Source organism: Pundamilia nyererei, unplaced genomic scaffold, assembly GCF_000239375.1.
Source record: "Pundamilia nyererei isolate P.nyererei 1_Seehausen unplaced genomic scaffold, PunNye1.0 scaffold00085, whole genome shotgun sequence".
Classification (NCBI taxonomy): domain Eukaryota; kingdom Metazoa; phylum Chordata; class Actinopteri; order Cichliformes; family Cichlidae; genus Pundamilia; species Pundamilia nyererei.
Window position 1 is genome coordinate 2,327,304 of NW_005187486.1, and position 24,170 is coordinate 2,351,473.

The 24,170-nt window shown below is 43.3% G+C and overlaps 1 protein-coding gene across 1 annotated transcript; it reads left to right on the forward strand.

Annotated features, from left to right (window-relative positions):
* Positions 1–1,315: 1,315 nt before the first annotated feature.
* Positions 1,316–24,164, forward strand: LOC102200773 (kinesin heavy chain isoform 5C). Its single transcript, XM_005738668.1, has 26 exons — positions 1,316–1,959; positions 5,630–5,717; positions 6,531–6,604; positions 7,719–7,823; positions 8,113–8,161; positions 8,244–8,299; positions 8,610–8,697; positions 9,567–9,691; positions 9,793–9,897; positions 9,987–10,135; positions 12,753–12,901; positions 16,379–16,560; positions 16,920–16,988; positions 17,077–17,283; positions 17,379–17,531; positions 17,626–17,823; positions 17,907–18,024; positions 19,174–19,238; positions 20,264–20,373; positions 20,888–20,989; positions 21,073–21,133; positions 21,879–21,950; positions 22,024–22,128; positions 22,245–22,461; positions 23,196–23,307; positions 23,457–24,164. Exons 1-25 carry the CDS (start codon positions 1,834–1,836, stop codon positions 23,282–23,284), a joined length of 2,862 nt encoding a protein of 953 aa, XP_005738725.1. The 5' UTR covers positions 1,316–1,833; the 3' UTR covers positions 23,285–23,307; positions 23,457–24,164.
* The last annotated feature ends 6 nt before the right edge of the window (positions 24,165–24,170 follow it).

A 24,170-nucleotide genomic window follows, 5' to 3' on the forward strand; every position in this document is an offset into this window, starting at 1 on the left:
AAAAAGCCCTTTTGCTTGAAAAACATCCAGCTACTAGACCTACTCAGCAGCCCTAGACCTCCTTTTTTATTAAATGTGGATTAAATGCTTATGTTTTTCAAAGTAGTCACAGAACATTTAGTCACATTTTTCACGTGGGGAATACTACATAAAGTTTAAATATAATCAAAAGCTTCAGAGCAGTTCTTAAGAAGGAAGTGAATATTAGCTTTTACTAACTTGGACACTGTTCAAATTTTGTTATTTCACAACAAAACAGTGACTTTAATGTAATTTAATTGTGTTTCTATTACTTATTTTGGTGCAGTGTGAATGGAGCAAAAGCGCTTAAACTTGAGAAAATACTGTTAAAAGTAAAAAGAAAATCTATTTCCTCCTCAACATTTTCCAAAGCCATGTTTTGGGGTCTGCCAGGCTGATTCAGACCCCCCGACCTTATGTTTGATTCCCCTACTTTATTCTATAGCTATATTAACATAGAAAGGATTAAAGTATTTATTTTAAGATATACAATTATTCTTTAAGTAATGATTAGCAATAGCTATTTAGTCAGACATGGTTGCTTGCTTAAATTTGAACCTGTGTGAAGCCTATTTAAAGCTATTGTGAAGCTTTACCTATGACTAGCTTGTACATTTGTCAAATTATTTACTAGTTAATTGGAAAAAAATCTTTAACATATATATAAAAAACATATTTTTACAGTTGAAGAAAAAAAGTTGATTACCTTTTATTCTATATTCATATTAGCTTATAAAGTATCAACATATATTTATTAAAAATGTAAAGTTGAGGTAATGATTATCTAGCTAGGTAGGAAAGGTTGCTTTCTCAAGTCTGATTTTTATCATCTGTGTAAGGCTAATGTTAGCTAAACTGGGATTACTTTAGATGCTTGTTGAACCGACACCGGCCAGTTGGGAAAGAAATTACTATTTTTTTTAAATAAGTTCTTTTTAGAGGACCAAATTGTTGGTTTACCTTTATTCTACATCTATATTAGCTTATAAAGGATTAATATGTATACAGTTAGCGTAAGGCCCTTCTTTCTATATCTAAACTGTAACTTAAGCTAATGATTAGCCAGTGTTATTTGCAGCTAAAATGTTTACATTTCCAAAGATGCAGATAGATAACAAAAAGAAAAGTTATTAAATATTCTAATTTGCCTAAAATATAGGATTTAACACTTATTTGTACTGTATATTTAAAAAAATACAATAAACTGTTGATTTAAATATGAAGAAACATGAAGATTCATATAGAGCAGGTTGAGTGCTCGTGCATGTGACTAACTCAGTGATGGTGGTGCTGATGTGAGGTGAAGGCACGCGCCGCGAAATCGTGCGAGCGCGCGCCCCGATCACCGGTAAAAGACGATGCGGCTGTGTGCGCGCACACCCTCCCCGGACTCGGTGTCTCTGCAGAGCGGACAGCTCCCCGCTCAGTCCTCCTCCGCCGTTGACAACCTAGTAAAAACGCCACGTTTCCGCGCGGCTGTCGATGCCACAGCCGCGGGGCGAGGAGGCCTGTAAGCTCCACCGCAGTCCGAGCTCCAATCCGAGACGCAGCACTGCGGTTTGTCCGCTTTGGCCATGGCGCAGCGGAGGAGGCTCAGATGAAGGACGCCCTGCGCATCGGCTAAAAAGCTGGAGGAACTTTCCTACTGCTGAATTCCTCTGAACACAGATGTGACACTCCTTTAGAACAGGAAAATTCTCGACTAGCTACAGAGACTAAACCGACCAGGCCCCACTGGAGGTCCCTAAACCTCCCTTTGGGCACCACCGGACAGAGGGGGCGGTGTAAACATTGGTAGGAGCAGCAGAAGCCATGGCAGACGCTGCGGAGTGCGGGGTGAGAGTGATGTGCCGCTTCAGGCCCCTGAACGAGGCCGAAATTACCCGAGGAGACAAATACATCCCCAAGTTCAAAGAGGACGACACCGTGGTCATAACGGCAAGTCTGCACACACTGCTGTCACCTCAATGCTGTTTACCTGTGTATGTGTGCGCGCCCAGTGATTTAACACGAGTGCTGAGCCATACTGCAAATTTCGTTGTGATCGATATTACCGATACTAATATCGATACTGTTTTAACTTAAACATTTTGTACTATATGTACTACGGGCTATAAAAAACTAGAAATAAAAAAGGTTAAGACATTTTTCATAGTGCATATTTGAGGTTTTTTGGGTTTTTTTGTTTCGTTTTCACAAAAAATATGTATAAATAATTTAATATGAATCAGTAGGCTTCATACTGAACTTAGAAGATAGAAGCAACAGAGGAGCATCCTATTGCGCTAGTATCGATCTGGCGCCAATACTAGCGTTGGTATCGATACTGTCGATATATGGATCGATCCATCCACCTCTACCTAATGCCAAATACGCAGTAAGTCTTTGGTGGTACAGAGGAGCGTTACAGCAGCTTGGAAATATTTACTTACTATAAAGACTGCCTCTTTACACCTGTATGATGTTACTTATGTTATTATAACTGATCAAAACTGTCTGATGCACTCATATGTAACATCTCAGTGGTTCTCAGTTGGATTCAGCTCTATGGGAAGTGCCTACACCCATCAGTAGGAATCCTAGGCCTACTGCACCAGTATTAGGCCTGATGTGGGTGCATGTGGGGGACTTTATGGCCCTCCTCTGCAGACAGTCAAGGATATTTTTATTTGTTATACAGTCAGCAGAAATCACACACAAATAAATACATAGTGAGGTATTTAAAAGACCAGTGACAGCTGGGAGTCTACTGGTCCTACATGTTGATAGGCCTATACTGTATATATAGCCAGACGTAAGCCAGCATAGACACTGCCTCCTTCAAAAGCCACTTTATAATACAGCCTGCTGCTAAGTGTGTGATTCAGTATGTTATTAGAAATTATAGTATAATTTTATTTACAGACAATATTTAAAGGTAGGCACATTAGAATACATGTGTATCAGGTTTTTACAGGAACAACTAAGTAAATTTAGTACTATGTGAGTAATGTTAAGTTCTTTTAAATGCTGCGTAAGTAATTTTTGGTACTTTTAAGTGAATGTAATTTTCGCATCAGTCATTTTTACTTTTGAGTCTATTTAAGTACTGCATGAGTAATTTGTAAATGTAAGTACTTTTAAGTGAATGTAAGTACTGTGTAATATAATATATAGTATAATATGCATGATATGGCCTGCCCCTCAAAAAGTACAGCATACTTATGATATAAGGGGGGCAAATAGTGTTGGCATTTCTGTTAAATTGCCAGAGAATAACGCGGTAATTACAGAATAATTATCACCTTTAAGTATTTGTAGGTAAATGTAATTGCATAATAATTATAAATAAAATACACTGAAATTCCATTTAATTACAGAACAATTACTTCATTAGTGGCAGGGTGAATTAGTGTCACAACCTAACCTCATGCAGGTGATGAAGGTCACTGACCCACTGCCAAACCGGTCCTGCTGCATGGTGTTGCAGGCATCTCCACGTCTGTCGCACGTGCTCAGTATGAGTCTGCTCTCATTTCTAAAGGTCTCACAGGTGGACCTGCTCGTTCATTGGAGCTGCACGACGCTGGGCTGTGAGCACACGTCCCACTACAGGATGTCAGGGCCTCGCGCTACCCTCACAGAGTCTGTTTCCGACAGTTTGTGGTTGAAACACGTAGTCGAGGAGCAAGGTGGGGGTCATTTCGTAGGGCTCTGGCAGCGCTCCCCTTGCTTCTTCAGCACTGTCCGTCTGACCTCCACACTCTGGAGACTGGTTCAAAAACTCTTCGGTGGAGGAGCTGGACAACCTGTGCAACCTGGGGTGAATCGGTCTCTCCATTGCACCTGCTGTCACTGCTGAAATGGACCCACACTGGTTTCTGCTTCCTAAAAAGGCACAGTGGTATCCCTGGAGTTTAACTGACTGCGAGTCATGCTGTGATGATCATGTGTTCCCTCAATATTTTTGAACAGTTCAGATCTCTTATTAAAAGGATCCGACCTCAATCACCTGATGCTCTGACGCTTCAGTAACGCCCGCGTTTATTTTGTACAGGACCTCTGAAAACGTGTTCTTTTTATTCTTAATGAGCCTGTACCTCATGGTACCTCATTCTTATTTATTTGTACATAAATGGATAGTTTTTCTTTTTACATCAGATTACATCAGATTTGTGCTTTCTCTGTGACCCTACCATCTTAAAAAAAAGGTGAATTTTTCTGTAAAATCTGCTGCAGAGAGAGGGTGACTGAAGACGAAGATGTGTCACCTCCATCAGCAGCCCTCCGTTATCCGTGCAGTTGCTTTAATCGCCCAGCAACACTTTCTCCTCTGTCAGGACAAACTTGCGCACCGCCGCCTCGTGCCATCAATCAGCAGAGCAGAAGCACATTACCAACAAACACACCCGGATACTGTCTGTGTCAGGGGTTTCTCTGCTGTATTTTGGGGGCTCGGAGTGCTGCTGCCGCTGCCTCCAAGTGCTGAGGGTGGCGTTTTTGCAGCGGGAATGAGGCTTTTCCCCTTAGAGCAGGAGTCAGGAGCTGGATGAATGATGGATGGCAGTTACTGGAGCATTTTGAAGAAATGGTAGAGATTTCTGGCCCAGCTTCACCCATCCCATAAAGAGAGAGAGGATGAAAACTGATAGGTTAAAGCTCTGAATCCAAAATCCAAAGCAACCAATCACGCATGTCCACAGAAACATCCTCTAATGAGGCAGCTACAAGTACCATCTTTTTTTGTCCATAAACTGGAGAAGTTCAGTTTCTTTGTCCTTTGCAGCAGGTATAGAATTAACTCCATCAGCATTTTGATTGGAGTATATGCTTATATATATGTATAAGTATATAAATGAGAGGAAGACTCAGGGAGGAACAGCTGGGGAAACACTGTGGAAGCTTATTGACAGAAACACGAGATCCAAAAGTGAAAAATCACCACTCGATTCAAAGACGTGATGCAGGAAATAAAGGCTACGGTAAAGAAAGCATAGAACACAGGAACCCAGAAATCCAACGACACCAGGAACGACAATAAAACCTCAAAAGAAGCCCAAACTCATTCACTCAACAGACACTTTATTAGGTACACCTTCCTCGTTTTTCCTTAAGAGCTGCTTTAATTCTTCATGGCACAGATTCAACATGTTGTTGGAAACATCGTGCAAAAGTGTGCCAAGAAAATATCCGCCCACACCATTACGCCACCATCGGCGGTGTGAAGCGCTGATACAATGGCAGGTTGGATCCATGCTTTCAGAGTGTCACCCTACCATCTCAATGCTGCAGCAGAAATTGAGACTCATCAGAGACTCTTAAATATTTGAGCTAACGAGCAGTTAAACGAGTGTACCTAATGAAGTGACTGGTGGGTCACAAAGAATTCAAAATAAAGCAAAACAAGTCGGCGGTCTTTGTATCCATGTTTGCATCCTTTTCCCAGAGTGTTTGAATCTTCGTGCCAAACCCCCTTATCTGGTTATTTCTAACAGTATATCTGCATTATTGATACAGTTTGGTGAATCATGTTTTAAATATCACAGGCGACTGGGAACAGCTGTGTTCGGTGCTGCGATGACTCTGAAGCCTGTCGCTGTGTGTTTTTGTCTTTGTCATTGTGAATCAGGGCAAACCGTACGTGTTCGACCGCGTGCTGCCTCCCAACACGACGCAGGAGCAAGTGTACGACCAGTGTGCCAAGCAGATAGTGAAAGGTAAGAAGCTCTAAACTGAGGAAGCATAGCTCTTTATGTAACCGTCATCTATCGAACATCTGCACACAAACTTAATCTGCTCTTCATCCTTTTTCATTGTTGCTTTACATAATGGAGCCATGGAAATGAGTGTTTCCCGGAGCAGCAGGGCTGATGCTGGAGTTTTGGGGGGCTGACATTCATTTTTAGGCAGTAAAACGACATCATTACTATTAGATATTGTATGCATATGTACATGTAATATGTTAGAGTTGTATTCATAGGCCAGCTATTTAAAAATGTCTCCTCGCACCAGGGTTTATATGTTCCAGCTGTATGCCACGAATCCATGAATTTTCTTCTTCCATTCCTGCCTGGCAGCTCCATCTTTAACATCCTTCGTCTATCATATGGGTTGTCCCTCTTCTGCACATGCTCAAACCTTCCCTTACCTCTCTAACTTTGTCTCCAAACCCCGAGCTGTCCCCCTGATCATTTCTAATCCTGTCCATCCTGATCACGCCACACCTCCTATACACTGAAGGTAAAAGCACTCCTGCACAGGACACACCTGTGCGTCCTTCTCTTCCAGCCTCCTCTCTCCTCTAGATGCATTTTAGGAGTTGAAATGTCCTTCAACCCAGCGTACAGTTACTGGTTTCTAGTATAACCTCTGAAAAATTTCTGCAGGTAGCATCAGTAGATGGATGCGCTAGTGTTTATAACTGTGAAGATTTAGTGCTCATTTACGGAGAAGCAGGCTGGACTGTGTCTGACTGTGTCTGACTGTGTCTGACTGTGTTGTTGCACCCTTGTGTCTTTGTGCTACTCCAGATGTGCTGGGCGGCTACAATGGGACCATCTTCGCCTACGGGCAGACGTCCTCCGGGAAGACCCACACCATGGAGGTGAGACGCTCATTAGATCATGTGTGCTCTTAAACCCTAGTGACCAGATGTCAGCTGCAGAGGGGTTTCATTCCTTTGAAGTTACAGCTTTTTTTACATAAAGGTGACTAAAGACTATCAAAGTGACAGCAAATACTCTCTAAAGCCCTTTGTGTAAAGACGTGCGGTGACTTTTATTTGGAACTTTCAAACAGTTGGCGGATTAGAGCACAGCGGGCGTTGTGTAACAGGCTTACTGCCAACAGAAAACCCACTCAGGCTTGTGTGAGGGGTAGGATTCAAGGAATCAAAAGCTGGTAAGGTTAACATCTTGGAAAAGCCTTTAATCATCACGTGTGTTTTAAAGGAGTGAAATTGAATGAGTAGAAAATGGTCAGAGGAGCTCTTCGTCATTTCGACATGTCACCAGTGTAACTTCAGCTCGGAGTCTAATCCTCAAGCCTGGTTTTAATTCTCTGATCTGATCTCTGCTTCACCCTCTTTAAGTCAAACTTTTAAGTCCACTTCTGAACCCAGATGTTCTTTTTTAAATTTCTTCATTTAAAAAGGCATTAAAATTGGGCTTTGCAGCCCCAGGACCTGGGTACCTTGCAGCCATTGAGTCGACCATGAATTCGTCTCGATACCAAAATATTCTAGAGTAAAATGTAAACTGTCCTGCTACGTGAAACCTTAGAACTGACAGAGGATGCACTTTCTTTGCAACGCGCCTGTTCAGCTAATAACAATGAAAATCAGTTTAAATCATATAGCACAAGGTCATGACAACAGTCAACTCAACATGCTTTATATCGCAACATCCTCTGTGAGCAAGCAGTTGGGGACTGTGGGTAAAAATAACCCGCCGTTTATAACAGGAAGAAACACGGCAACATGCTGGAGCTGTTTGGGGAGTTAAGAGGAAAGAGAAACGAGAACGAGAAAATAGTCACCATTTGTTGGTCACCAGCGGACGTTTCAGGCTCCGGTTGCCTAGGAAACCCTCTAATGTATTTACCACCCCCAACATATGGCAGCATTAAAGAGCCATGTTACACACAAAATGATCAAAGGGAGAAAAAGACTGCAAAAACTGCATCGCTGTAGTATAACACATGACTGTTGTTGTGTTCAGGGCAAACTGCATGACCCGCAGCTGATGGGAATCATCCCTCGCATCGCCCGCGACATCTTCGACCACATCTACTCGATGGACGAGAACCTCGAGTTCCACATCAAGGTGAGAACAGGAGTCATTCACAGTTTACCTCCTGAAAAATGAACTAAATGTCAGGTGTGAGCCGCTGCACTGGAGACCTGCAGCCTGTGGCCGTCTCTGAGATGTTTGTTAACAAAGTCTGTGAAAGGAAAAGCACACACAACCCAAAAATGTGAAATAAAAGGTAAATGATTGAGTTTACGGTGCAGTAAAGACCTTAAATCTGACAAAGTGAGGAAGATGAATTCATGTTCAGGACAATGAATTAAAAGTTTTTAGATTTGTGAGACAGATGCGTTTCTCTATGCAGGTCTCTTATTTTGAAATCTACTTGGACAAGATCCGAGACCTGCTGGACGGTAAGAGAGGCTGTTTATCTGAAGCACTCAGCAGTCTGTTTTTCTTAAACTGTGACTTTTGTGATCTTTTTTCTGTCTGAAGTGTCAAAGACGAACCTCTCCGTCCACGAAGACAAGAACAGAGTGCCCTATGTGAAGGTTTGTGAGCTGAGCGAGAGCTGTGACACAGTCATGTGTTTCCTGCATGAGGATCCTGCAGGTTTAGCTTTTCATTTGTTAAGAAGTGAGGAGGTTTATATATTTAATCTCCCCGTGTGCCTGAGCTGGAGCTTCAACTCAGCGAATGTTTAATTTTAGATGAACGAATGATTCAGTTACCGTTTTAGTCGTCTGTGCAGGTTTACTACACCTAAAACCCTTAAAACTGCGATTTTTCGGTCTTTTCTTTATCCTGTAATCGATGCTCATGTCCACACTGGCTGCTGCAGGTCATGATTCTCCTTTTCAGGGCTGCACTGAGCGTTTTGTGTCCAGTCCAGAGGAGGTCATGGACGTCATCGATGAGGGCAAATCCAATCGGCATGTAGCAGTGACCAGTACGTATTTTTATATGTCTGCTTCAAAAGCGGCACATTTTTAAAAGGTTTCCTGGTATTCATTTCTACACTCACTGACCACTTTATTAGATACACCTTGCCTGTGTCATGTTGGGACCTTCTGTTGCCTTCAGAGCTGTCGTGAATCGTCATAGATTCGACAAGTTGCTGAGACATTCCTCAGATTTTGGTTCACACTGTAGAGCAGCTGGTCTATCCACACAGACTCTCTGTGGTGGAGCTGTACAGCATCAGCAGCTGCTTCACCTCCAGTTTGTTCCTCCCGAGAAACTCTACAGGAGGTGGAGTCACTGTTGGGCCTTCCTCAGCACTGTAACTGTGTCTTCTGACCAGGAGAGGTCCACAGTGATATAAGGCCCCATAATTTGAAAGAGGAAACCTTCGCCATGCAGTCACCTTTAAGATTGAGGAGGGTAGGGGCAGTTTCTCCCTGAAGTCGATGATGACCTTCTTCCTTTGTGTTGATGGACGCGTTCGCTCTGCTCATCCCTGCAGGCTGAGGTGGTGGGAGGAGGTGGCGCTTAAAGTCAACAGGTTCTGTGTTTATGGAAGTTAGGCGAGGGGCAGCCAATCTGCTTCGTTCGAAGCTGGGAATTGTTCAAAACTATTTGTATGGAGTCCCAGAATAAACACAAAAGGTCCTTTAACCTCTTAATATCCATCAAGTTAGCGGCAAAGCCCTAAAAGTCAGGATTTTAGCACAGCTCCTGAAACTTCTTAAGGAGGCAGAAACACCTCAATATCTAGATTTAAATGTTTTAATTTCACCTGAAATCTTAAAAGAAGATAAAAAGCCTTTTCTGGTTTCTTTTCTGCAGTTGTAATGATTTTTTTGCTTAATTTTGTAGACATGAACGAGCACAGCTCTCGCAGCCACAGCATCTTCCTCATCAACATAAAGCAGGAAAACGTAGAGACGGAGAAGAAGCTGTCTGGGAAGCTCTACCTGGTCGACCTGGCTGGCAGCGAGAAGGTTGGTCCAAGCGAGATCAGAAACGTGTCGTTAGGGTTTGCTTCGAGACTTTCCTGAGCTGTAAAGCTGATTGATAAGCTGTTCGATCGCTGTTTGGTCAGGTGAGCAAGACGGGAGCTGAGGGGGCGGTGCTGGACGAGGCAAAGAACATCAACAAATCTCTCTCAGCGCTGGGAAACGTCATCTCAGCTCTGGCTGAGGGCACCGTAAGTCCATCCCACTTCTGTTTCGTATGTAAGTGAAGAAGTATGAAATATTAGAAAACCTCAGCACAGCTGTATTTTCTTTTCTTCAGAAAACCCACGTGCCGTACAGAGACAGTAAGATGACTCGGATCCTGCAGGACTCTTTGGGAGGGAACTGTCGCACCACCATCATCATCTGCTGCTCACCGTCCATCTACAACGAGGCCGAGACCAAGTCCACGCTCATGTTTGGACAGAGGTATCTGCGAGCTCTTCTGTCTAATGTACTCAGTACTCAGGGCAATGTTTTTTACTTTCTTTTTTCCATTTTTTCCATAATTAATGCATAAAAAAACAACAGAAATTTTAAAAAGGAGTCTTTCATCCTTTAAACAGCTAAGATTTTACGTACCATCATATATTTCATCTGAAGTAACCACAACCACCTCATATTTTTAACAGAGGAAGAGAAACACAAAAAAAGTTTCCTCCTTCATAGCTATGTTCATCAAAGACCTCCAACTACCCTGCCCCTTCCCTGGTACTGCTCCCCGAACCCACTGCACCACTACTCCTATGCAGTGGAACCACATCCGCCACATACTTTCAGATACTTTTTGTCCCACTTTTTGTCCAGTTTCCTCAAATTTTTTAAGGCCACACTGCACACACTGCTCATATATGTCAAGTTTTTAGCTAATAGCTCTCTGGGAATCACCTTGTTGATCCAAAAATACTAGTTTATGTCTGTCAGACTGTGTTATCTTTGGTATTTTTCACAGATTCAACCAAAGAAATTGGAGCAAATTATGATTAGACTGAGGCTACGTCCACACGTACACGGGTATTTTTGAAAACGGAGATTTTCCGTTTTCGTTTAAAAAAAAAAAATCCCGTCCACACGTAAACGCAAAAACGACGGAAAACGCTGCTAGGAATGTGCCAAAGCAACAGGTGGCGATATATTCCTAACTGTGTAGAAATGTTGGCCAATCGGAAGTCTAGAAGCCTGGGTGGGAAATAGTAAACAAAGATGGCGCATAGAAGCAGAGCTGAGTACTATGTGTGGAGGGACAGAAACTGTGTGTATATGTAAGCATGTAAACACTACAAAGAGTACAATTAACAGTATTTTGTCTAAGTACGCCATTGTAGAAATTCATTTCACCGAAACAATAACGTGGCGCACAGTGTGACGTCAAAAAAGGCGCACACCTTTGACCTGCGTGTTCTCTGTTTTCCTCATCCGCACCTAAATGCAAAAACAGAGTTTTCGAAAATCTCCACCCTGGCAGGAAAATCTCAGTTTTCAGTGACCAAAAACGGCGTTTACGTGTGGACGAAAGGTGCAAACGCATAGAAAAATCTGCGTTTTCAAAAATACCCGGGTACATGTGGATGTAGCCTGAAAATGAGTTTAAACAGCCAAAGACATTCAGAAAGCCTGGAGAACTGTTGCTCGAGACCACCTTAAAAATGACAAGAAAGTCTGACTCAGGTTATATAAACCTTTCCTCACATACAGCTGTTACGAAGCAGGAAACTGGATCCTCAAATAGCTACAAGACAAATTTTTTGCACTTCTGCAAACAAAAAACTTAACAATTACAAAAGAAAAAGCTAAAGTCAGTTTTGAATCAAACACAGAGTTGCTGTTTGTGTTTGTGGGAGAGTATCAGTGTATCCAGTCCATCTGCGAAGGTACACGGTGACTCATTTGGTGCAAACTAGCAAACAGATGGCTCCGAGATTCCCGCTGTGCATCTGGGTTTATTCTTATTTATAGACTCCGACACTGCCGCCTTCTTGTTTTTACGTCATGTAAAACTGAGAATAATGAACATTTTCTATTTTCTACACAGTTTTTTCCTCACACTTCATTCTGAAGCACATTTCATTCATCTGCTTCACTTCTTTAGATGTTACAGTTTCACAAAAGTGACGCGTCTGTAAAGATCCTCGACAGCAGCGATGTAATCATTTATTTTAAAAATCAAGCTGAAATCCACTGAGCCTTGATCAGTGAGTTCAGACTGAGCAGTGTCACAGAGGCTGATTACTGTGCAACCATCTGCCCTCGGCTAAGAGGAAATTCAATTAATTAGGAGATTTCCATCATGAGAGGAAAGATCGAGAGGGGCGGAGGTCCTCTGGGAGAAAGCAGACTCACACATGTAGCATGTGGAAGTGACTGTATTAGGTGGAAAGGTAGAAAACACACTCAGAAACAGCTGTAAAATGTGTTGCTTTATTTCCACTAAGACAGCAAAAACATGCTTACCTGCAGGGAAAAGGGAAAAAAGGCGTAAACTCTTGGATGCTCCGACTACTTTCATCTGATCATGCTGAATGTTGCAAACTTGCATGGTCAGATGATCAAATTCCTGCCTGTGTGGGGTTTTTTTTGTAAGCTCTTGTTTTCAGCAGATGGTTTTTAAAGAAGTAGAAACTAAGTAGTGGAAAATAAACCTGAAAATGTTGCTTTTAATCATTGTAATCAGGGGTTAACTTGACATTTGGTGGGCAGGGGAAGACTGAGATCCTGTGTAGCTGTGCAGCAGGAATAATCACAAAGAAGTCACCAGATTATTAGTTTTCTTTGATTTAAGCTGCTGAATCAAACACACTTTAATAGATGTTACATGAATGTGGAACATAAAGGTGGAATTTGATGCCTGAAACTTAATCCCAATCTAACCCCTGTCCATTACTGTAAGATGAACCACACTTAAAGTTCAGCTCAGTATTTTGATTCGATTACTATATTAACTCAATGAGCTGGAACAAACTGTCAATAGAGTCCAGAGAAGAAGTCTAACAATCAGGCACGATGAGATTAATTAAAAGACTAATGCTTACTGTCTGTGTCCGCTCAGAGCGAAGACCATCAAGAACACAGTGTCTGTGAACCTGGAGCTGACGGCCGAGGAGTGGAAGAAGAAATACGAGAAGGAGAAGGAGAAGAACAAGAACCTGAAGAGCATCATCCAGAGGCTGGAGGCTGAACTCAACCGCTGGAGAAACGGTGAGATTAAAGCGGCCTGCAAGGGCTGATTAAAGGAAACAGCTGCTGTGAGCTCCTGAGTGTTGATCGGTGGTTACGCAGTGGGATGTTGGGTTTTTGTGACAAACATACATCGTTGTTGTATCGTACAGCTCCACAGTAAGTTATGAATAGTTAACGTGCTGCCTTTCTGCTTCCTGTGCACTCATTTCTATACCTTTAAATAAATGATATTTCAAAGGGAACCCACCTTCTGTTGCACAGTTGCTGCTTGGTGGGACTTATTACAGAGTCCTGATTAACAGACCTCAGCCTGAGATGTTTACCAAGCTAATAAAGAGGCCCTAGTTTTACAGCAACTGCTTTGTGAACGTGTGATGGGAAGGTGCACGAAGGGTGGGATGGACAGTCGTGGTGAAGACAGAGCCAAGAGAGAGTTTTTGATTTAGCAGGCGAGTGATCCACGGTCCAGCCCTCACCGATGGCCATGAGCTCTGGGTAGTGACTAAAAGAACAGGGTTGTGGGTACAAGCTGGACTCCCCAGAGGTAGTTTGGTGGCCTCCTCGACGCCTCTCTTTGGAGTTCTTCTGGGCACGTCGACCCTTCATGAACTCCAGAGGAGGTGTGGAGAACAGAAGAAGAAGCTCCTCTGCCTTGCCTCCTTAGTGTTAGAGATCCAGCAAGGTTACGTTCTCGTGCTGACGCTGTTCGGCATCTCCTTCCCTACGCTCCTGAACTATCCTTTAGGTGCCATGATTTCGTATCACAGCGGGACCTCCAAAGCCTGATAGATTGGTTTACCCAGACCTGTAAGGACTTTGGGCAGACTTTAAAATTAAAGGCTGAACTTACACCAGGCAGGAAAAAAGTGCTCAACACGTTCTATTTGAGACGTCTCAACATGAGAAACAACCACAATAAGGGGATATCAGAGCACCCCATCCAACTGGTGGAGACGTACCACCTGGGAAGAGACCCTCGATAGACCCAGAAGTCACTGGAGTTATTAAATATTTCATCTAGTGTTGATGAGGAAAGGACGTCTGGAAAGACCTGCGCAATCTGCGACCTGACTCTGGATAAATGGAGGGAAATGGATGGATGTTTTGTAATGACTCACAACACAGAAAGCAATCAAAGTGGAACATCATCGGCAGCCTCCTTTCCTTACATCTTAACATGTGAATACCTAGCAGAGCGTGGCTACTCGTTCACCGCTCGTCTGCTTATTTCTCTGTGCACCGAGGTCTGAAGGACCTGAGGAGTGGTGACACTATTTTCCTGAGATTGGATTGGTCTGTAGGAGCTGTTGCTCTCCAATCTGGAGCATCATCAGCTTCAAAAAGTTGAAAAGCTTTGACACTTTATCACCCGAGTATCTTACAGACTGTCTGGACTCATTTTGTCATATTTGGCTGTAAAATTACAAAATAATTCTCATCTTACATGAACCATTTAAATTTCCGCTGTAGCTCAAACTGTGAAATGCACATAGTAAAATCTAGGAGTTGCTGATTTTTCTGTGTTCAGACTTTGTGAATGCTTTGCTATACAGTGATACGCCGAATATTCCAGTAAAACTCGCCTTCTCTTTTTTCTAAAACCGTTTGAACGTTCATTTAAAATGAGTTTTATTTATACAGCGACAAATCACAACAACAGTTCCCTTAACCTGTTAGCAGTCGGACGTACCGCCCACGGTACATTGGATGGTTTAGGGGACTAATTGGACTGCTAAGGGGTTAAGGTACTTTATATTCTGTAAGATAAAGACCCTAACGTAATACAGAGAAAACCTCAGCAGTCAGACGACACCCACCCTGTGAGTAAGCATTTGGTGACAGTGAGAAGGAAAAACCCCTATTAAAGCTATCAGAGATTAAAATGAATTGCTGATGATTAAATAGCGCAGTAGTGGTGTGTACTAGTAGCTGCTACTTTGTTTTTAGGAGACTTTGACCTTTGAGAGTCAGATGCTCTCTGTGACACACACACACAGAAAATGTTTTTGTCTCCATGCATGCCAACAAGCAGAAATAAAAAAAAAAAGTGGGCGGCGGCCTGAGAAACTCGAGTGTCATTAACCTCACAGGCTCTTTTAGGTAGCTGTGTGTGCACATGCTCAGTCTGTGACGTCTGGAAATCACATGTAATTACTGCTCAGATTAATCTGCCGCTGTGATAATGTGTGGGGTCTGATTGGCTCACGCCTTGTCCTGCCCGAATGTTGTAGATTCTGCATAACCCCACCATGAAGGACGCCACGCTGCCTGTGTGTGTTTCCCCACCACACTTCCTCCCTCTCTGCTGAGACTGCAGGGTCTCCTTCACAGCATCCTCGCCCTTTTTCCCCCATTTCTGTTGCATAGTAACCACTCCTCCTCCTCCTCTCAGTCCTTTCTTTGCTTTAATGCCTCCCCGCCTTCACCCCCCTCCTCCCCCTTTCTTTCTGTGGCCATTGTTGCATTTTAATGTTTAATTCCCCTGTGGATGCTGATAACACTCCCCCTCCTTAGCATCAAATCAGCTCAGCTGCAGCAGCCAAAGCTCCTGACATGTAAATGCAGCGCTCTCACACACACATACACACACATTGATACAGTGTTTGTGGTTTGAGTCAGCCGCTGGCTTCCTGCCCTGCGGCTCTCCGCCTCCTTCAGTCTGTCCTCGGCTCCATCTCCTCATTAGCTGCTGGCTTTTATCACCAAACCCACAGTTAGAAAATCAATAATCACACAAACACTGGTGAAGTCAGCATGATTTCACTCAGTCAGTATAACTGATGCAGTTTTCTCCTGAAGGAAAATCATCAGAATTGTAAAAATAGTAATAATAATAGTAAGTTGTGTGCTGGCTTACAAACGTAGCCAGCCCCCAAACCTGATGTTTCAGGAAATGCATCAGGTTTATTTTAATTATCTGATAATAACTTATCTGATTTACTTTGATAAACTACAGTATCCTGGTGTTATCTTGACTGCAAGGCAACAATTGTTCCTTTTATGTTAAAGGGCTGCTGCCAGGATTTACTACCCTACATGCACGTTGCAGATGATTAATTTGGTTTTGTGCATTACAGTAAAACTTTAGTCTCTAACGTCCAAAAGAATTTGTGGTTTGTTCAGATGCATCTTTGCAGACCCTAAGCTATGCTGCTGTGTTCTTTTCAGAGGGTTGAACCCTTCTTCCCACTTCATTTATGAAGCCTGCTTGAGCATCAACATCTGGTTTGTTACTTCAAAATGCGTAAACTGAGGCTTAGTTATTGCACTTATTACAGTATTTACACTTTTATCGTGCTTTAAAAATTCTTCCACAAAATTAAGATTATATGATGCGACGCACTGAGGCATGATGTAACAACTATGGTGCTACTCGATGTGACACCATACCACAACATATGGCACGATCAGAGTGTTTAAAACATCGTCACACTAACATGTGTGTATATAATGGATGCATGAGTAGAATATCTAACAAGTGAGTTCCTATCGCAGGGGAGAACGTTCCTGAGGAGGAGCAGCAGAGCTCTAAAGATCAGAGGAGCGGCGAGCCGTACGACAACACTCCCATCATCGACAACCTGCTGCCAGCCGGAGGAGGTGTCTCCGTCTCCGGTGACGAGAGGAGGAAGTACGAGGAGGACGTAAGGAACCTGTACAAACAGCTGGATGACAAGGTGAGCAACAGGACGAGGCTAAAGCTGGTTTATTGTAAACATGTCACATACAGCTATCTCAGGATGGGTTTTATTCATCTTCTGTCTGGAACAAAGTGTTCTAGCTCCTCCCCCTTCCTTCTGATTGGCTGCCCCTCATAAAAAAAGATTTGAATGGCAGGTGGTTCACCATATATGTGAACCACCTGCCTATATATATATCATATAGCTGATATATACCTATATGATGAACCACAGAGCCAAGAGTGTTCGATCAGTCTGAAGCCTGAGCTTTGGGCTCACAGGGATTACATGTACACATACTGCCCTTGTTATTTAAACAATTCCTGAAAATCTGTATATTTTATTGCCGCTGACAGGATGACGAAATTAACCAACACAGTCAGCTGGCGGAGAAACTCAAGGAGCAGATGATGGATCAAGAAGAGGTTTGTCTCCCAGCTCAGGTTAATAGTAATGATAGAGCATGCCTGCGTATTTCCTCTGACACGTGTTTTTTTTTTTAAATCTGTGCAGCTGCTGGCGTCAACACGACGCGACTATGACAAGATCCAGGAGGAGCTGTGCCGGCTGCAGACGGAGAACGAGCTAGCCAAGGAGGAGGTGAAGGAGGTGCTTCAGGCCCTGGAGGAGCTGGCAGTTAACTACGACCAGAAGAGCCAAGAGGTGGAGGAGCGAAACCAAGCCAACGCGCAGCTGACCGAGAAGCTGCAGCACAAGACGGTGGGTCGTGACTTTCCTGAATACTACTAGATTACACATGAAGTGCAGCGATGCAGAGGCATGCTGACAGGCTGTCTTTGTGGCGGCATCCTCAGGCGCTGCTGTCGGTGCTTGAGAGGGAGGTGAGTCAGCTGCAGGAGCTAAACGGCCTGCAGAGAAAGCGTGCTGCCGAGGTCCTCAACCTTCTGCTGAGAGACCTCAGTGACATCGGCGCCATCATCGGCACCAGCGATGTCAAGACGGCTGCGGTGAGCACCCACGTCCACATGACAAAAACCTTACCAACCTTACCCGAAACAGACACATGACCCTTTAACCCGGCCCGTCCTCCTTCCCTCTCAGTGCTCAGAGATGAAGGGGAACGGCTCGGCGCTGGAGGAGGACTTTACCGTTGCTCGCCTCTACATCAGCAAGATGAAGTCCGAGGTCAAGTCTTTGGTCAACCGCAGCAAGCAGCTGGAGAGCGCCCAGGCCGACGCCCACCGCAAGATTCAGGCGAACGAGAAGGAGCTGGCGTCCTGTCAGCTGCTCATCTCCCAGGTAAGCGTCACCTGACGTCGTCACGCTAACAGAGTTCTCCTGGGGTTTGGTAGAGTGTCAGTCACGTGTTGCTGTCCCTGCAGCATCAGGCCAAGATAAAGTCTCTGACCGACTACATGCAGAACATGGAGCAGAAGAAAAGGCAGCTGGAGGAGAGTCAGGACGCTCTCACCGAAGAGCTCGCCAAACTGCACGCTCAAGGTCGGTCCTAGAAACCTCCACAGACTCTTAAAAACCAGACTCATTTATACAGTTTATACAGTATGAGCACAGCTGACATGTCATCCCACCCCGAAAAAAAGAAAAGCTCAAAACAACAAAGACAAAGATGTTTCTAATGTATGAGACACCACTTTATCCTTTTAGTTGTTGCTCATTCAATAACCATTATTTAATCAGTGTGTTTTTTAGGTTTTCTTTATACCTCAGTTACACACAAAGAAAGCACTGGAAGGTCTTTAATTTGAACTTTATCCATCACTGGAGTATCACATAGATTAGGACTTAACGACACTGTATCTTACAACATGCAGGGTGCTCTGAGCACGAGTGGCCAGTATATTATGTCTGAGTATCACCACAGGGGCTAAAGTGGGATCTGGCAGGCGGGGGGACCTTATGATCAGGTGCATCAGTGCTGTGTGGTGAAAATAGTTACTCAATAATAATAATGATGATAATGATGATAATGATTATTATTTGCTGCTCTATCACTAGCTAGACACTGAAGTATCACAACTACGACTTCATTTGCATCTGCACCATGAACGCATCACATGAAGGTATAAGTGCGCCGTGGGATTTTATTATTTTATTATTACTGAGCAAATGTGTCCATGCAGTCAGTCTGCAGCACATAAGAAATAATTGCCAGTAATGTGCATTAAACTGCCATTCTGAACCTTTGAGGCCGTCTTTAACCCCTGCATCCACATTAGTCAAATTTCACATGTGTATTGTGTGTGCACTGTGTTCATGCGTTCCAAGCATCATTACACTTTCTTTGGTTTTTGCTTTTGTGGAAGAACACAGTCACCTTATGACATATCCAGGCGATGGATGTGATATAGTCTTGCACATCAGAGGTTGTTTTTTTTTTTACGATTAAGATGAATTTGACAAAAAGGGTGGGCTGAGTAACTACGCTATGAAGGTGAGGGTTTGTCTTTGGTTGTGTTTGAGTCTGTGAGTCTATGTTTTGACCCCCGGTGGGAAGTCTTTTGTCTGTTTCATCAGACTTGATTTAAATTGTCTTTCAGTAAAATATCTCATAGTTTGAAGTTTGAGAGTTTAGCTTTGTGAGTAAATTTGCCTGCAGTTTCTGACACAGCACAATTATTCTGTCTTTAGAGAAAATGCACGAGGAAAAGGAGAAGGAGGACATCGGCAGAGCGGGCGGAGACGATGACATCAAGGTAAAAAAATACAGCACAAAATTGATTTTGATTTTTACAAAATATTAAAATCTGGAACCTAACAGAGTTCAGCACAGTCTGAACTCTGTTAGGCAGCTTTCTTGTTGTTTCTTTAAGTCGTCTTCAGGAATAGTTCTTCGGGCTTATTGAAGGACATTCAAAGCTCTTCTTTGGATGTTTCTGCCTTTTGTTCTGTTCTCTGTCAACATGATCCCACACTGCTTCAGTAATGTTGAGGTCCGGGCTCTGGGGAGGCCGATCCATGACTGATAGTGCTCCACTGTGTGTTTTTACTGCATTAACAATGTGTTTGAGATCATTGTCACGCTGAAAAATGAAGCTGTTGACAATCATATGCTTTCCAGATGATTTTGCATGGTGTATCAAAATCTGATGGTGCTTCTCTGTTTTCATAGTTGATAATTTTAACAAGGTCTCCACCACCACTGGCTGAAATGCAGCTGGAAAAATGCTTCTAAAGATGATCAGGTACAAGCACTGGACTGCAAATGAGTGAAAAAGCAGCCAATGTCCAAATAAAACCTTTGAAAGAGCTTCAGAAAGCCTGAGAACTATTGCTCAAAAACAATTGAAAAAAAAGAAAATCTGGCGGCTTGGAAGTAAAGCGTAAAGACATGAGGGTTGATTCAAGACATTTGTTCATATTTGTTCATGTTCCAGGTCAGATTGAAGGCAGGAGATCCAGTAACTAGTAGTTAACTACTAGTAGTTAACTACTAGTTACTGTTAACTAGCTAACTAGTAGCTGAGACACTTCCAAGTAGCCTGATTTAAAGTGTTAGACCTAATACAGTCTAACACAGTCCATGTCATAGGTTTATCCAGTATTTAAGTGCTCCAGACTGACCCAGAAAAACGAGCAGCTTCTAACAGGAAGCTCTTGTATTTTGGATCATGGATTTGGGATTATCGTAGGGTTATTTTAGTGCGTCATGTTTCTGTTCAGTGTCCTCTGAGGGAATAATGTTGCCAACCTCAGCTCTAATGTGTTTTTATGTCTTCAGAAAACGCTGGAGGAGCAGCTGGAGAACCACAGGGAGGCTCATCAGAAGCAGCTCAGCCGCCTGCGGGATGAGATCGAAGACAAACAGAGGATGCTGGACGAGCTCAGAGAGTGAGAAAACATCAGCAAACGCACACACTGACGCACACAAACCAACTCTGAGGATGTAACAGCACAGCAGGGGGGAGACGATGGGAGATTAGGGGAGAGATATCACAGGGAAACCCACAGATGTGCTCAGGTTTTAGATTTGAAACCGTTCTACACAAATCCTGATCTTTTCAGACGAGCTAAGGCCATGAGCAGATACACACATATACCCATTTTAATATTCCCCTCAGCCCTCAGAGTAGGGATTTCCACTCAGGTTGTCTTCAAAGGGGGACTACTGAGGAGAAGAAGCAGCTCAGAGAACAAGTGCGAGCAAGGAGCTGCTGCCTGAAAGCGATCAAAGATCTGGGCTCAAAGTCAGCTTCTGCTTCAAAAGAAGAGTTAACATGACTAGAAAGTGACTTTCAAGGCCTCAATTTGCAACTTTAGAGCCTCCAACTAAACATGCTTCGATTCCAAACCACATTTTCTGAAACTAGAGAGCGTATTTATTAAAACAGTTTCTCCCTCTCAGTCTAAATCAGGGGCTGTTACTGGAGCAGGAGCGACTCATGTCGGATTACTACAAACTGCAGGCGGAGGAGCAGGAGAAGAATGCAAAGCTGGAGAGGCTCGTGTAGGTGAACACAAGCATCTTAGAGTTAATTTGAGACAATAAAAGTGTCACATGGTTTGATTATTGCTCTGTTTTCTGTACAGGCTGCTGAATGAACAAAGGGAGCAGGCCCGAGAGGACCTGAAGGGTCTGGAGGAGACTGTGGTGAGACTCAGTGATGGCCCCATAACTACTCTCACCTTTGAAGTCACAGCTGTTCTAACCTTAGATGTCTGTTTAGTCACATAGCAAAGCAAAGAAACTGCTGGAAGTCAAAAACAGTGCTTTGTAATATATTTAATGAGAATAGAGGCAAGTCAGAGGATTAAAGAAATGTTGTTAGTATAGTGCATCTCATTGATCCAGCTGTTCACAACTTCATCCCAAAGAGTCGTTCGGACATATTTCTTAAAAGTGCACTTCTTTTTCTTACATTTACATAAAAAGGGGAGTTTCAGTGATCGAGCCTCAAACGGCTGTGATTTGATGCTGTATAAATGGAACAGAATTTAATTGAATACCCTGAGTAGGGATGGGAAGCTGGATACTGGTGTTTCAACGCTGTGTTGAGCTTACGAAGCACTGATCTGAAGTGCCGTTCAAAACACCCACTTCACATGACCATGGCTTTTTCAGGTTTCACCCTAGGTTTGGCCGATGGTAGAATAAACCTGATGACATCTTTAATTCAGTTCAATTTAATTTAAGAGTATTTACATACAAATGAAGTCAACTGAACTGAATTAAAAGGAAAAAACCAACAGTCTGATGATTCCCTATGAGCAAATACTTGGCGACAGTGGGGAGGAAGAACTCACTTTAAAAAGGAAGAACCCTCTGGCAAAATGTAAATCCCAGAACTATTATGTGGGTCTAACTTCCAGCTTTCACTCCCTTCTTGTTCACTCAGGCCAAAGAGCTGCAAACTCTGCACAACCTGCGCAAACTCTTCGTCCAGGACCTCACTGCACGGGTTAAGAAGGTAGATCTTTTTACTGTTGACACATACGACTGGTCGTTTAATGTAGTTTGGTGTAATTTTCCTCTATTATAAGAGTGCAGAGCTTGACTGTGAGGAGGGACTCAGCAACATTGCACAGAAACAGAAAATCTCATTCTTGGAGAACAATTTGGAGCAGCTGACTAAGGTCCACAAACAGGTACGGTTGCTATACAGAGGCTGAATCCGTAAAAATATTATAAAACAGAAATGCTGAGCGCTGTGAGATACAGTGCGATAAAATAATGCTCAGTAACTTCATGCCGCCGCCCTCAGCTGGTCCGGGACAACGCAGACCTTCGCTGCGAACTGCCCAAGCTGGAGAAGCGTCTGCGAGCCACGGCCGAGCGAGTCAAAGCGCTGGAGAACGCCTTGAAGGAGGCCAAGGAGAACGCCATGAGGGACCGCAAGCGCTACCAGCAGGAGGTGGACCGCATCAAAGAGGCTGTGCGGGCCAAGAACATGGCCAGGAGGGGATACTCTGCACAGATCGGTGAGGTTTTACTTCCATTTATTATTTCACTGAGATAGATGTGCTCATGTGACAGCTGTCGGACAAAGAAGACCGGTTCACACAGGGGTGAAACCTGCCACCAGCACCGTAGCTGAACCTGGACACAAATACATTTACGAATGAGTGATAGTGTTTCTAGATAACTTCTATATGTTTAAATAACCATCTTTACGCTAAAGAGTAGCAATTTAAATTGGTTTTGCTGAAAGCATGCTGATTGGCAGGATTGTTTCTGTGGCCTGGACACTGATCCTTTTGTTGCTGTGCTTTTAAAACACAGATTACAGCCATTTGTGTTGAGAACACTATTGCAAATAGATGCTTATCAGCACAATCTGACTCAAATATTTGCAAAATTTTCCAATTTGTCTGAGAGGGATTGTAGTCAGCCCAAGTCAAACTGCAATGTTAAACCTGTTTCATAGTACAGATTATACCCTGGTGACTGAGGTGGGGAAGAACTCCACTTTAACAGGAAGTGACTTCCAGGAGAACTATACTCAGGGAAGGGCAGCCAGGGATTCAATCCCTCTGAGAGTAGCTTTTCCAGTTGATATTTCAACCAGAAAAATTGAAATATCTGAGCTGGTTTAAACTTGAAACAAACAAACAAAAAATAAAACACTGGATAAAAAAACAGACCTGAATATGGATCCCTGGGAGAAAGATAAATCAGGCAATGGATCAAGATGTTCTCTTTTTTGTGTTTTCAGCAAAGCCTATCCGGCCCGGACATCATCCACTGTCCTCCCCGATCTGCAGCTCCATCAGAGCCGGAGGTGTTGATATTCATAACAACTGAACCCACAACAGCAACATAATCCTGTGAGTGCAAAAATCTGTTTTCCATTTTACGAAATATAATTTCCTTTGCTTGTCTTACACATGGCTACCACCAGGGGGCGGTTAACAAATATATCACTTACACATAAACTGGATATAAGACAATCTCAGAGATTTGCCTCTTGTTGCAGACGACCATAAACAACTCAGTGCATGCTCACCACCCCACCTGGATCCACAAGCAACGCCCCTCCTCTTGGAGCACCAATGGGAGGCCTTCACGACAGACTGTCATCGCTCGGAGAAGCACCATCCAAACATTGTGTAAATACTGATGAGACATATTTAATTTGCTGAATGTAGATCTCAGAGGCCTCGTTTATAACACATTCGCTGTTATAAGTTTAGTTTTCTGGATCTTCTGATGGTAGATTGTCGTTATTATGCAACAGATTAAAAGCTCGAAGTTTATAAGTGAGGCCCTGTATTAGAAATGAAAATGAAGCTTAAGTTTTAGGTTTGCGCAGCTTTACAGGAGAAGGCAAACGTGTCCGTTTTTAGATAAGTATTGTTTAACGTTTTAGGAAACAACTTGCTTTTTTCCTTTTTTTCTCAGTCGTCATGATGACAGAAGTGACACCACTCGAGTGTATCTGATCAATATGAAGCTACAGCCAACAGACGGTTAGCTTAGGTTAGCATAAAAACCAGGGAATGGCAATCACAGAGATCTTTGGTCCTGTACCCTATATACCTCTTTGCAAACAGCCACTTATCATTAGGTTGGTGGAAATACACATTTTTCCCTTGTGATCCAGTGGTTGCCAGATGATTGCTGACTGGTCTCTAGGCCTATGTGGCTGACGCTACAGCAGCATCCCTCCAAAATGGCAGTCACACCGAAG

Excerpts from the sequence above, each read along its gene's own strand:
- LOC102200773 (XM_005738668.1), top strand. The coding sequence starts at position 1,834 with ATGGCAGACGCTGCGGAGTGCGGGGTGAGAGTGATGTGCCGCTTCAGG. Across the intron at positions 18,025-19,173 it reads CGCCAAACTGCACGCTCAAG|AGAAAATGCACGAGGAAAAG; the intron begins GTCGGTCCTAGA and ends TTCTGTCTTTAG. Across the intron at positions 19,239-20,263 it reads GCGGAGACGATGACATCAAG|AAAACGCTGGAGGAGCAGCT; the intron begins GTAAAAAAATAC and ends TTATGTCTTCAG.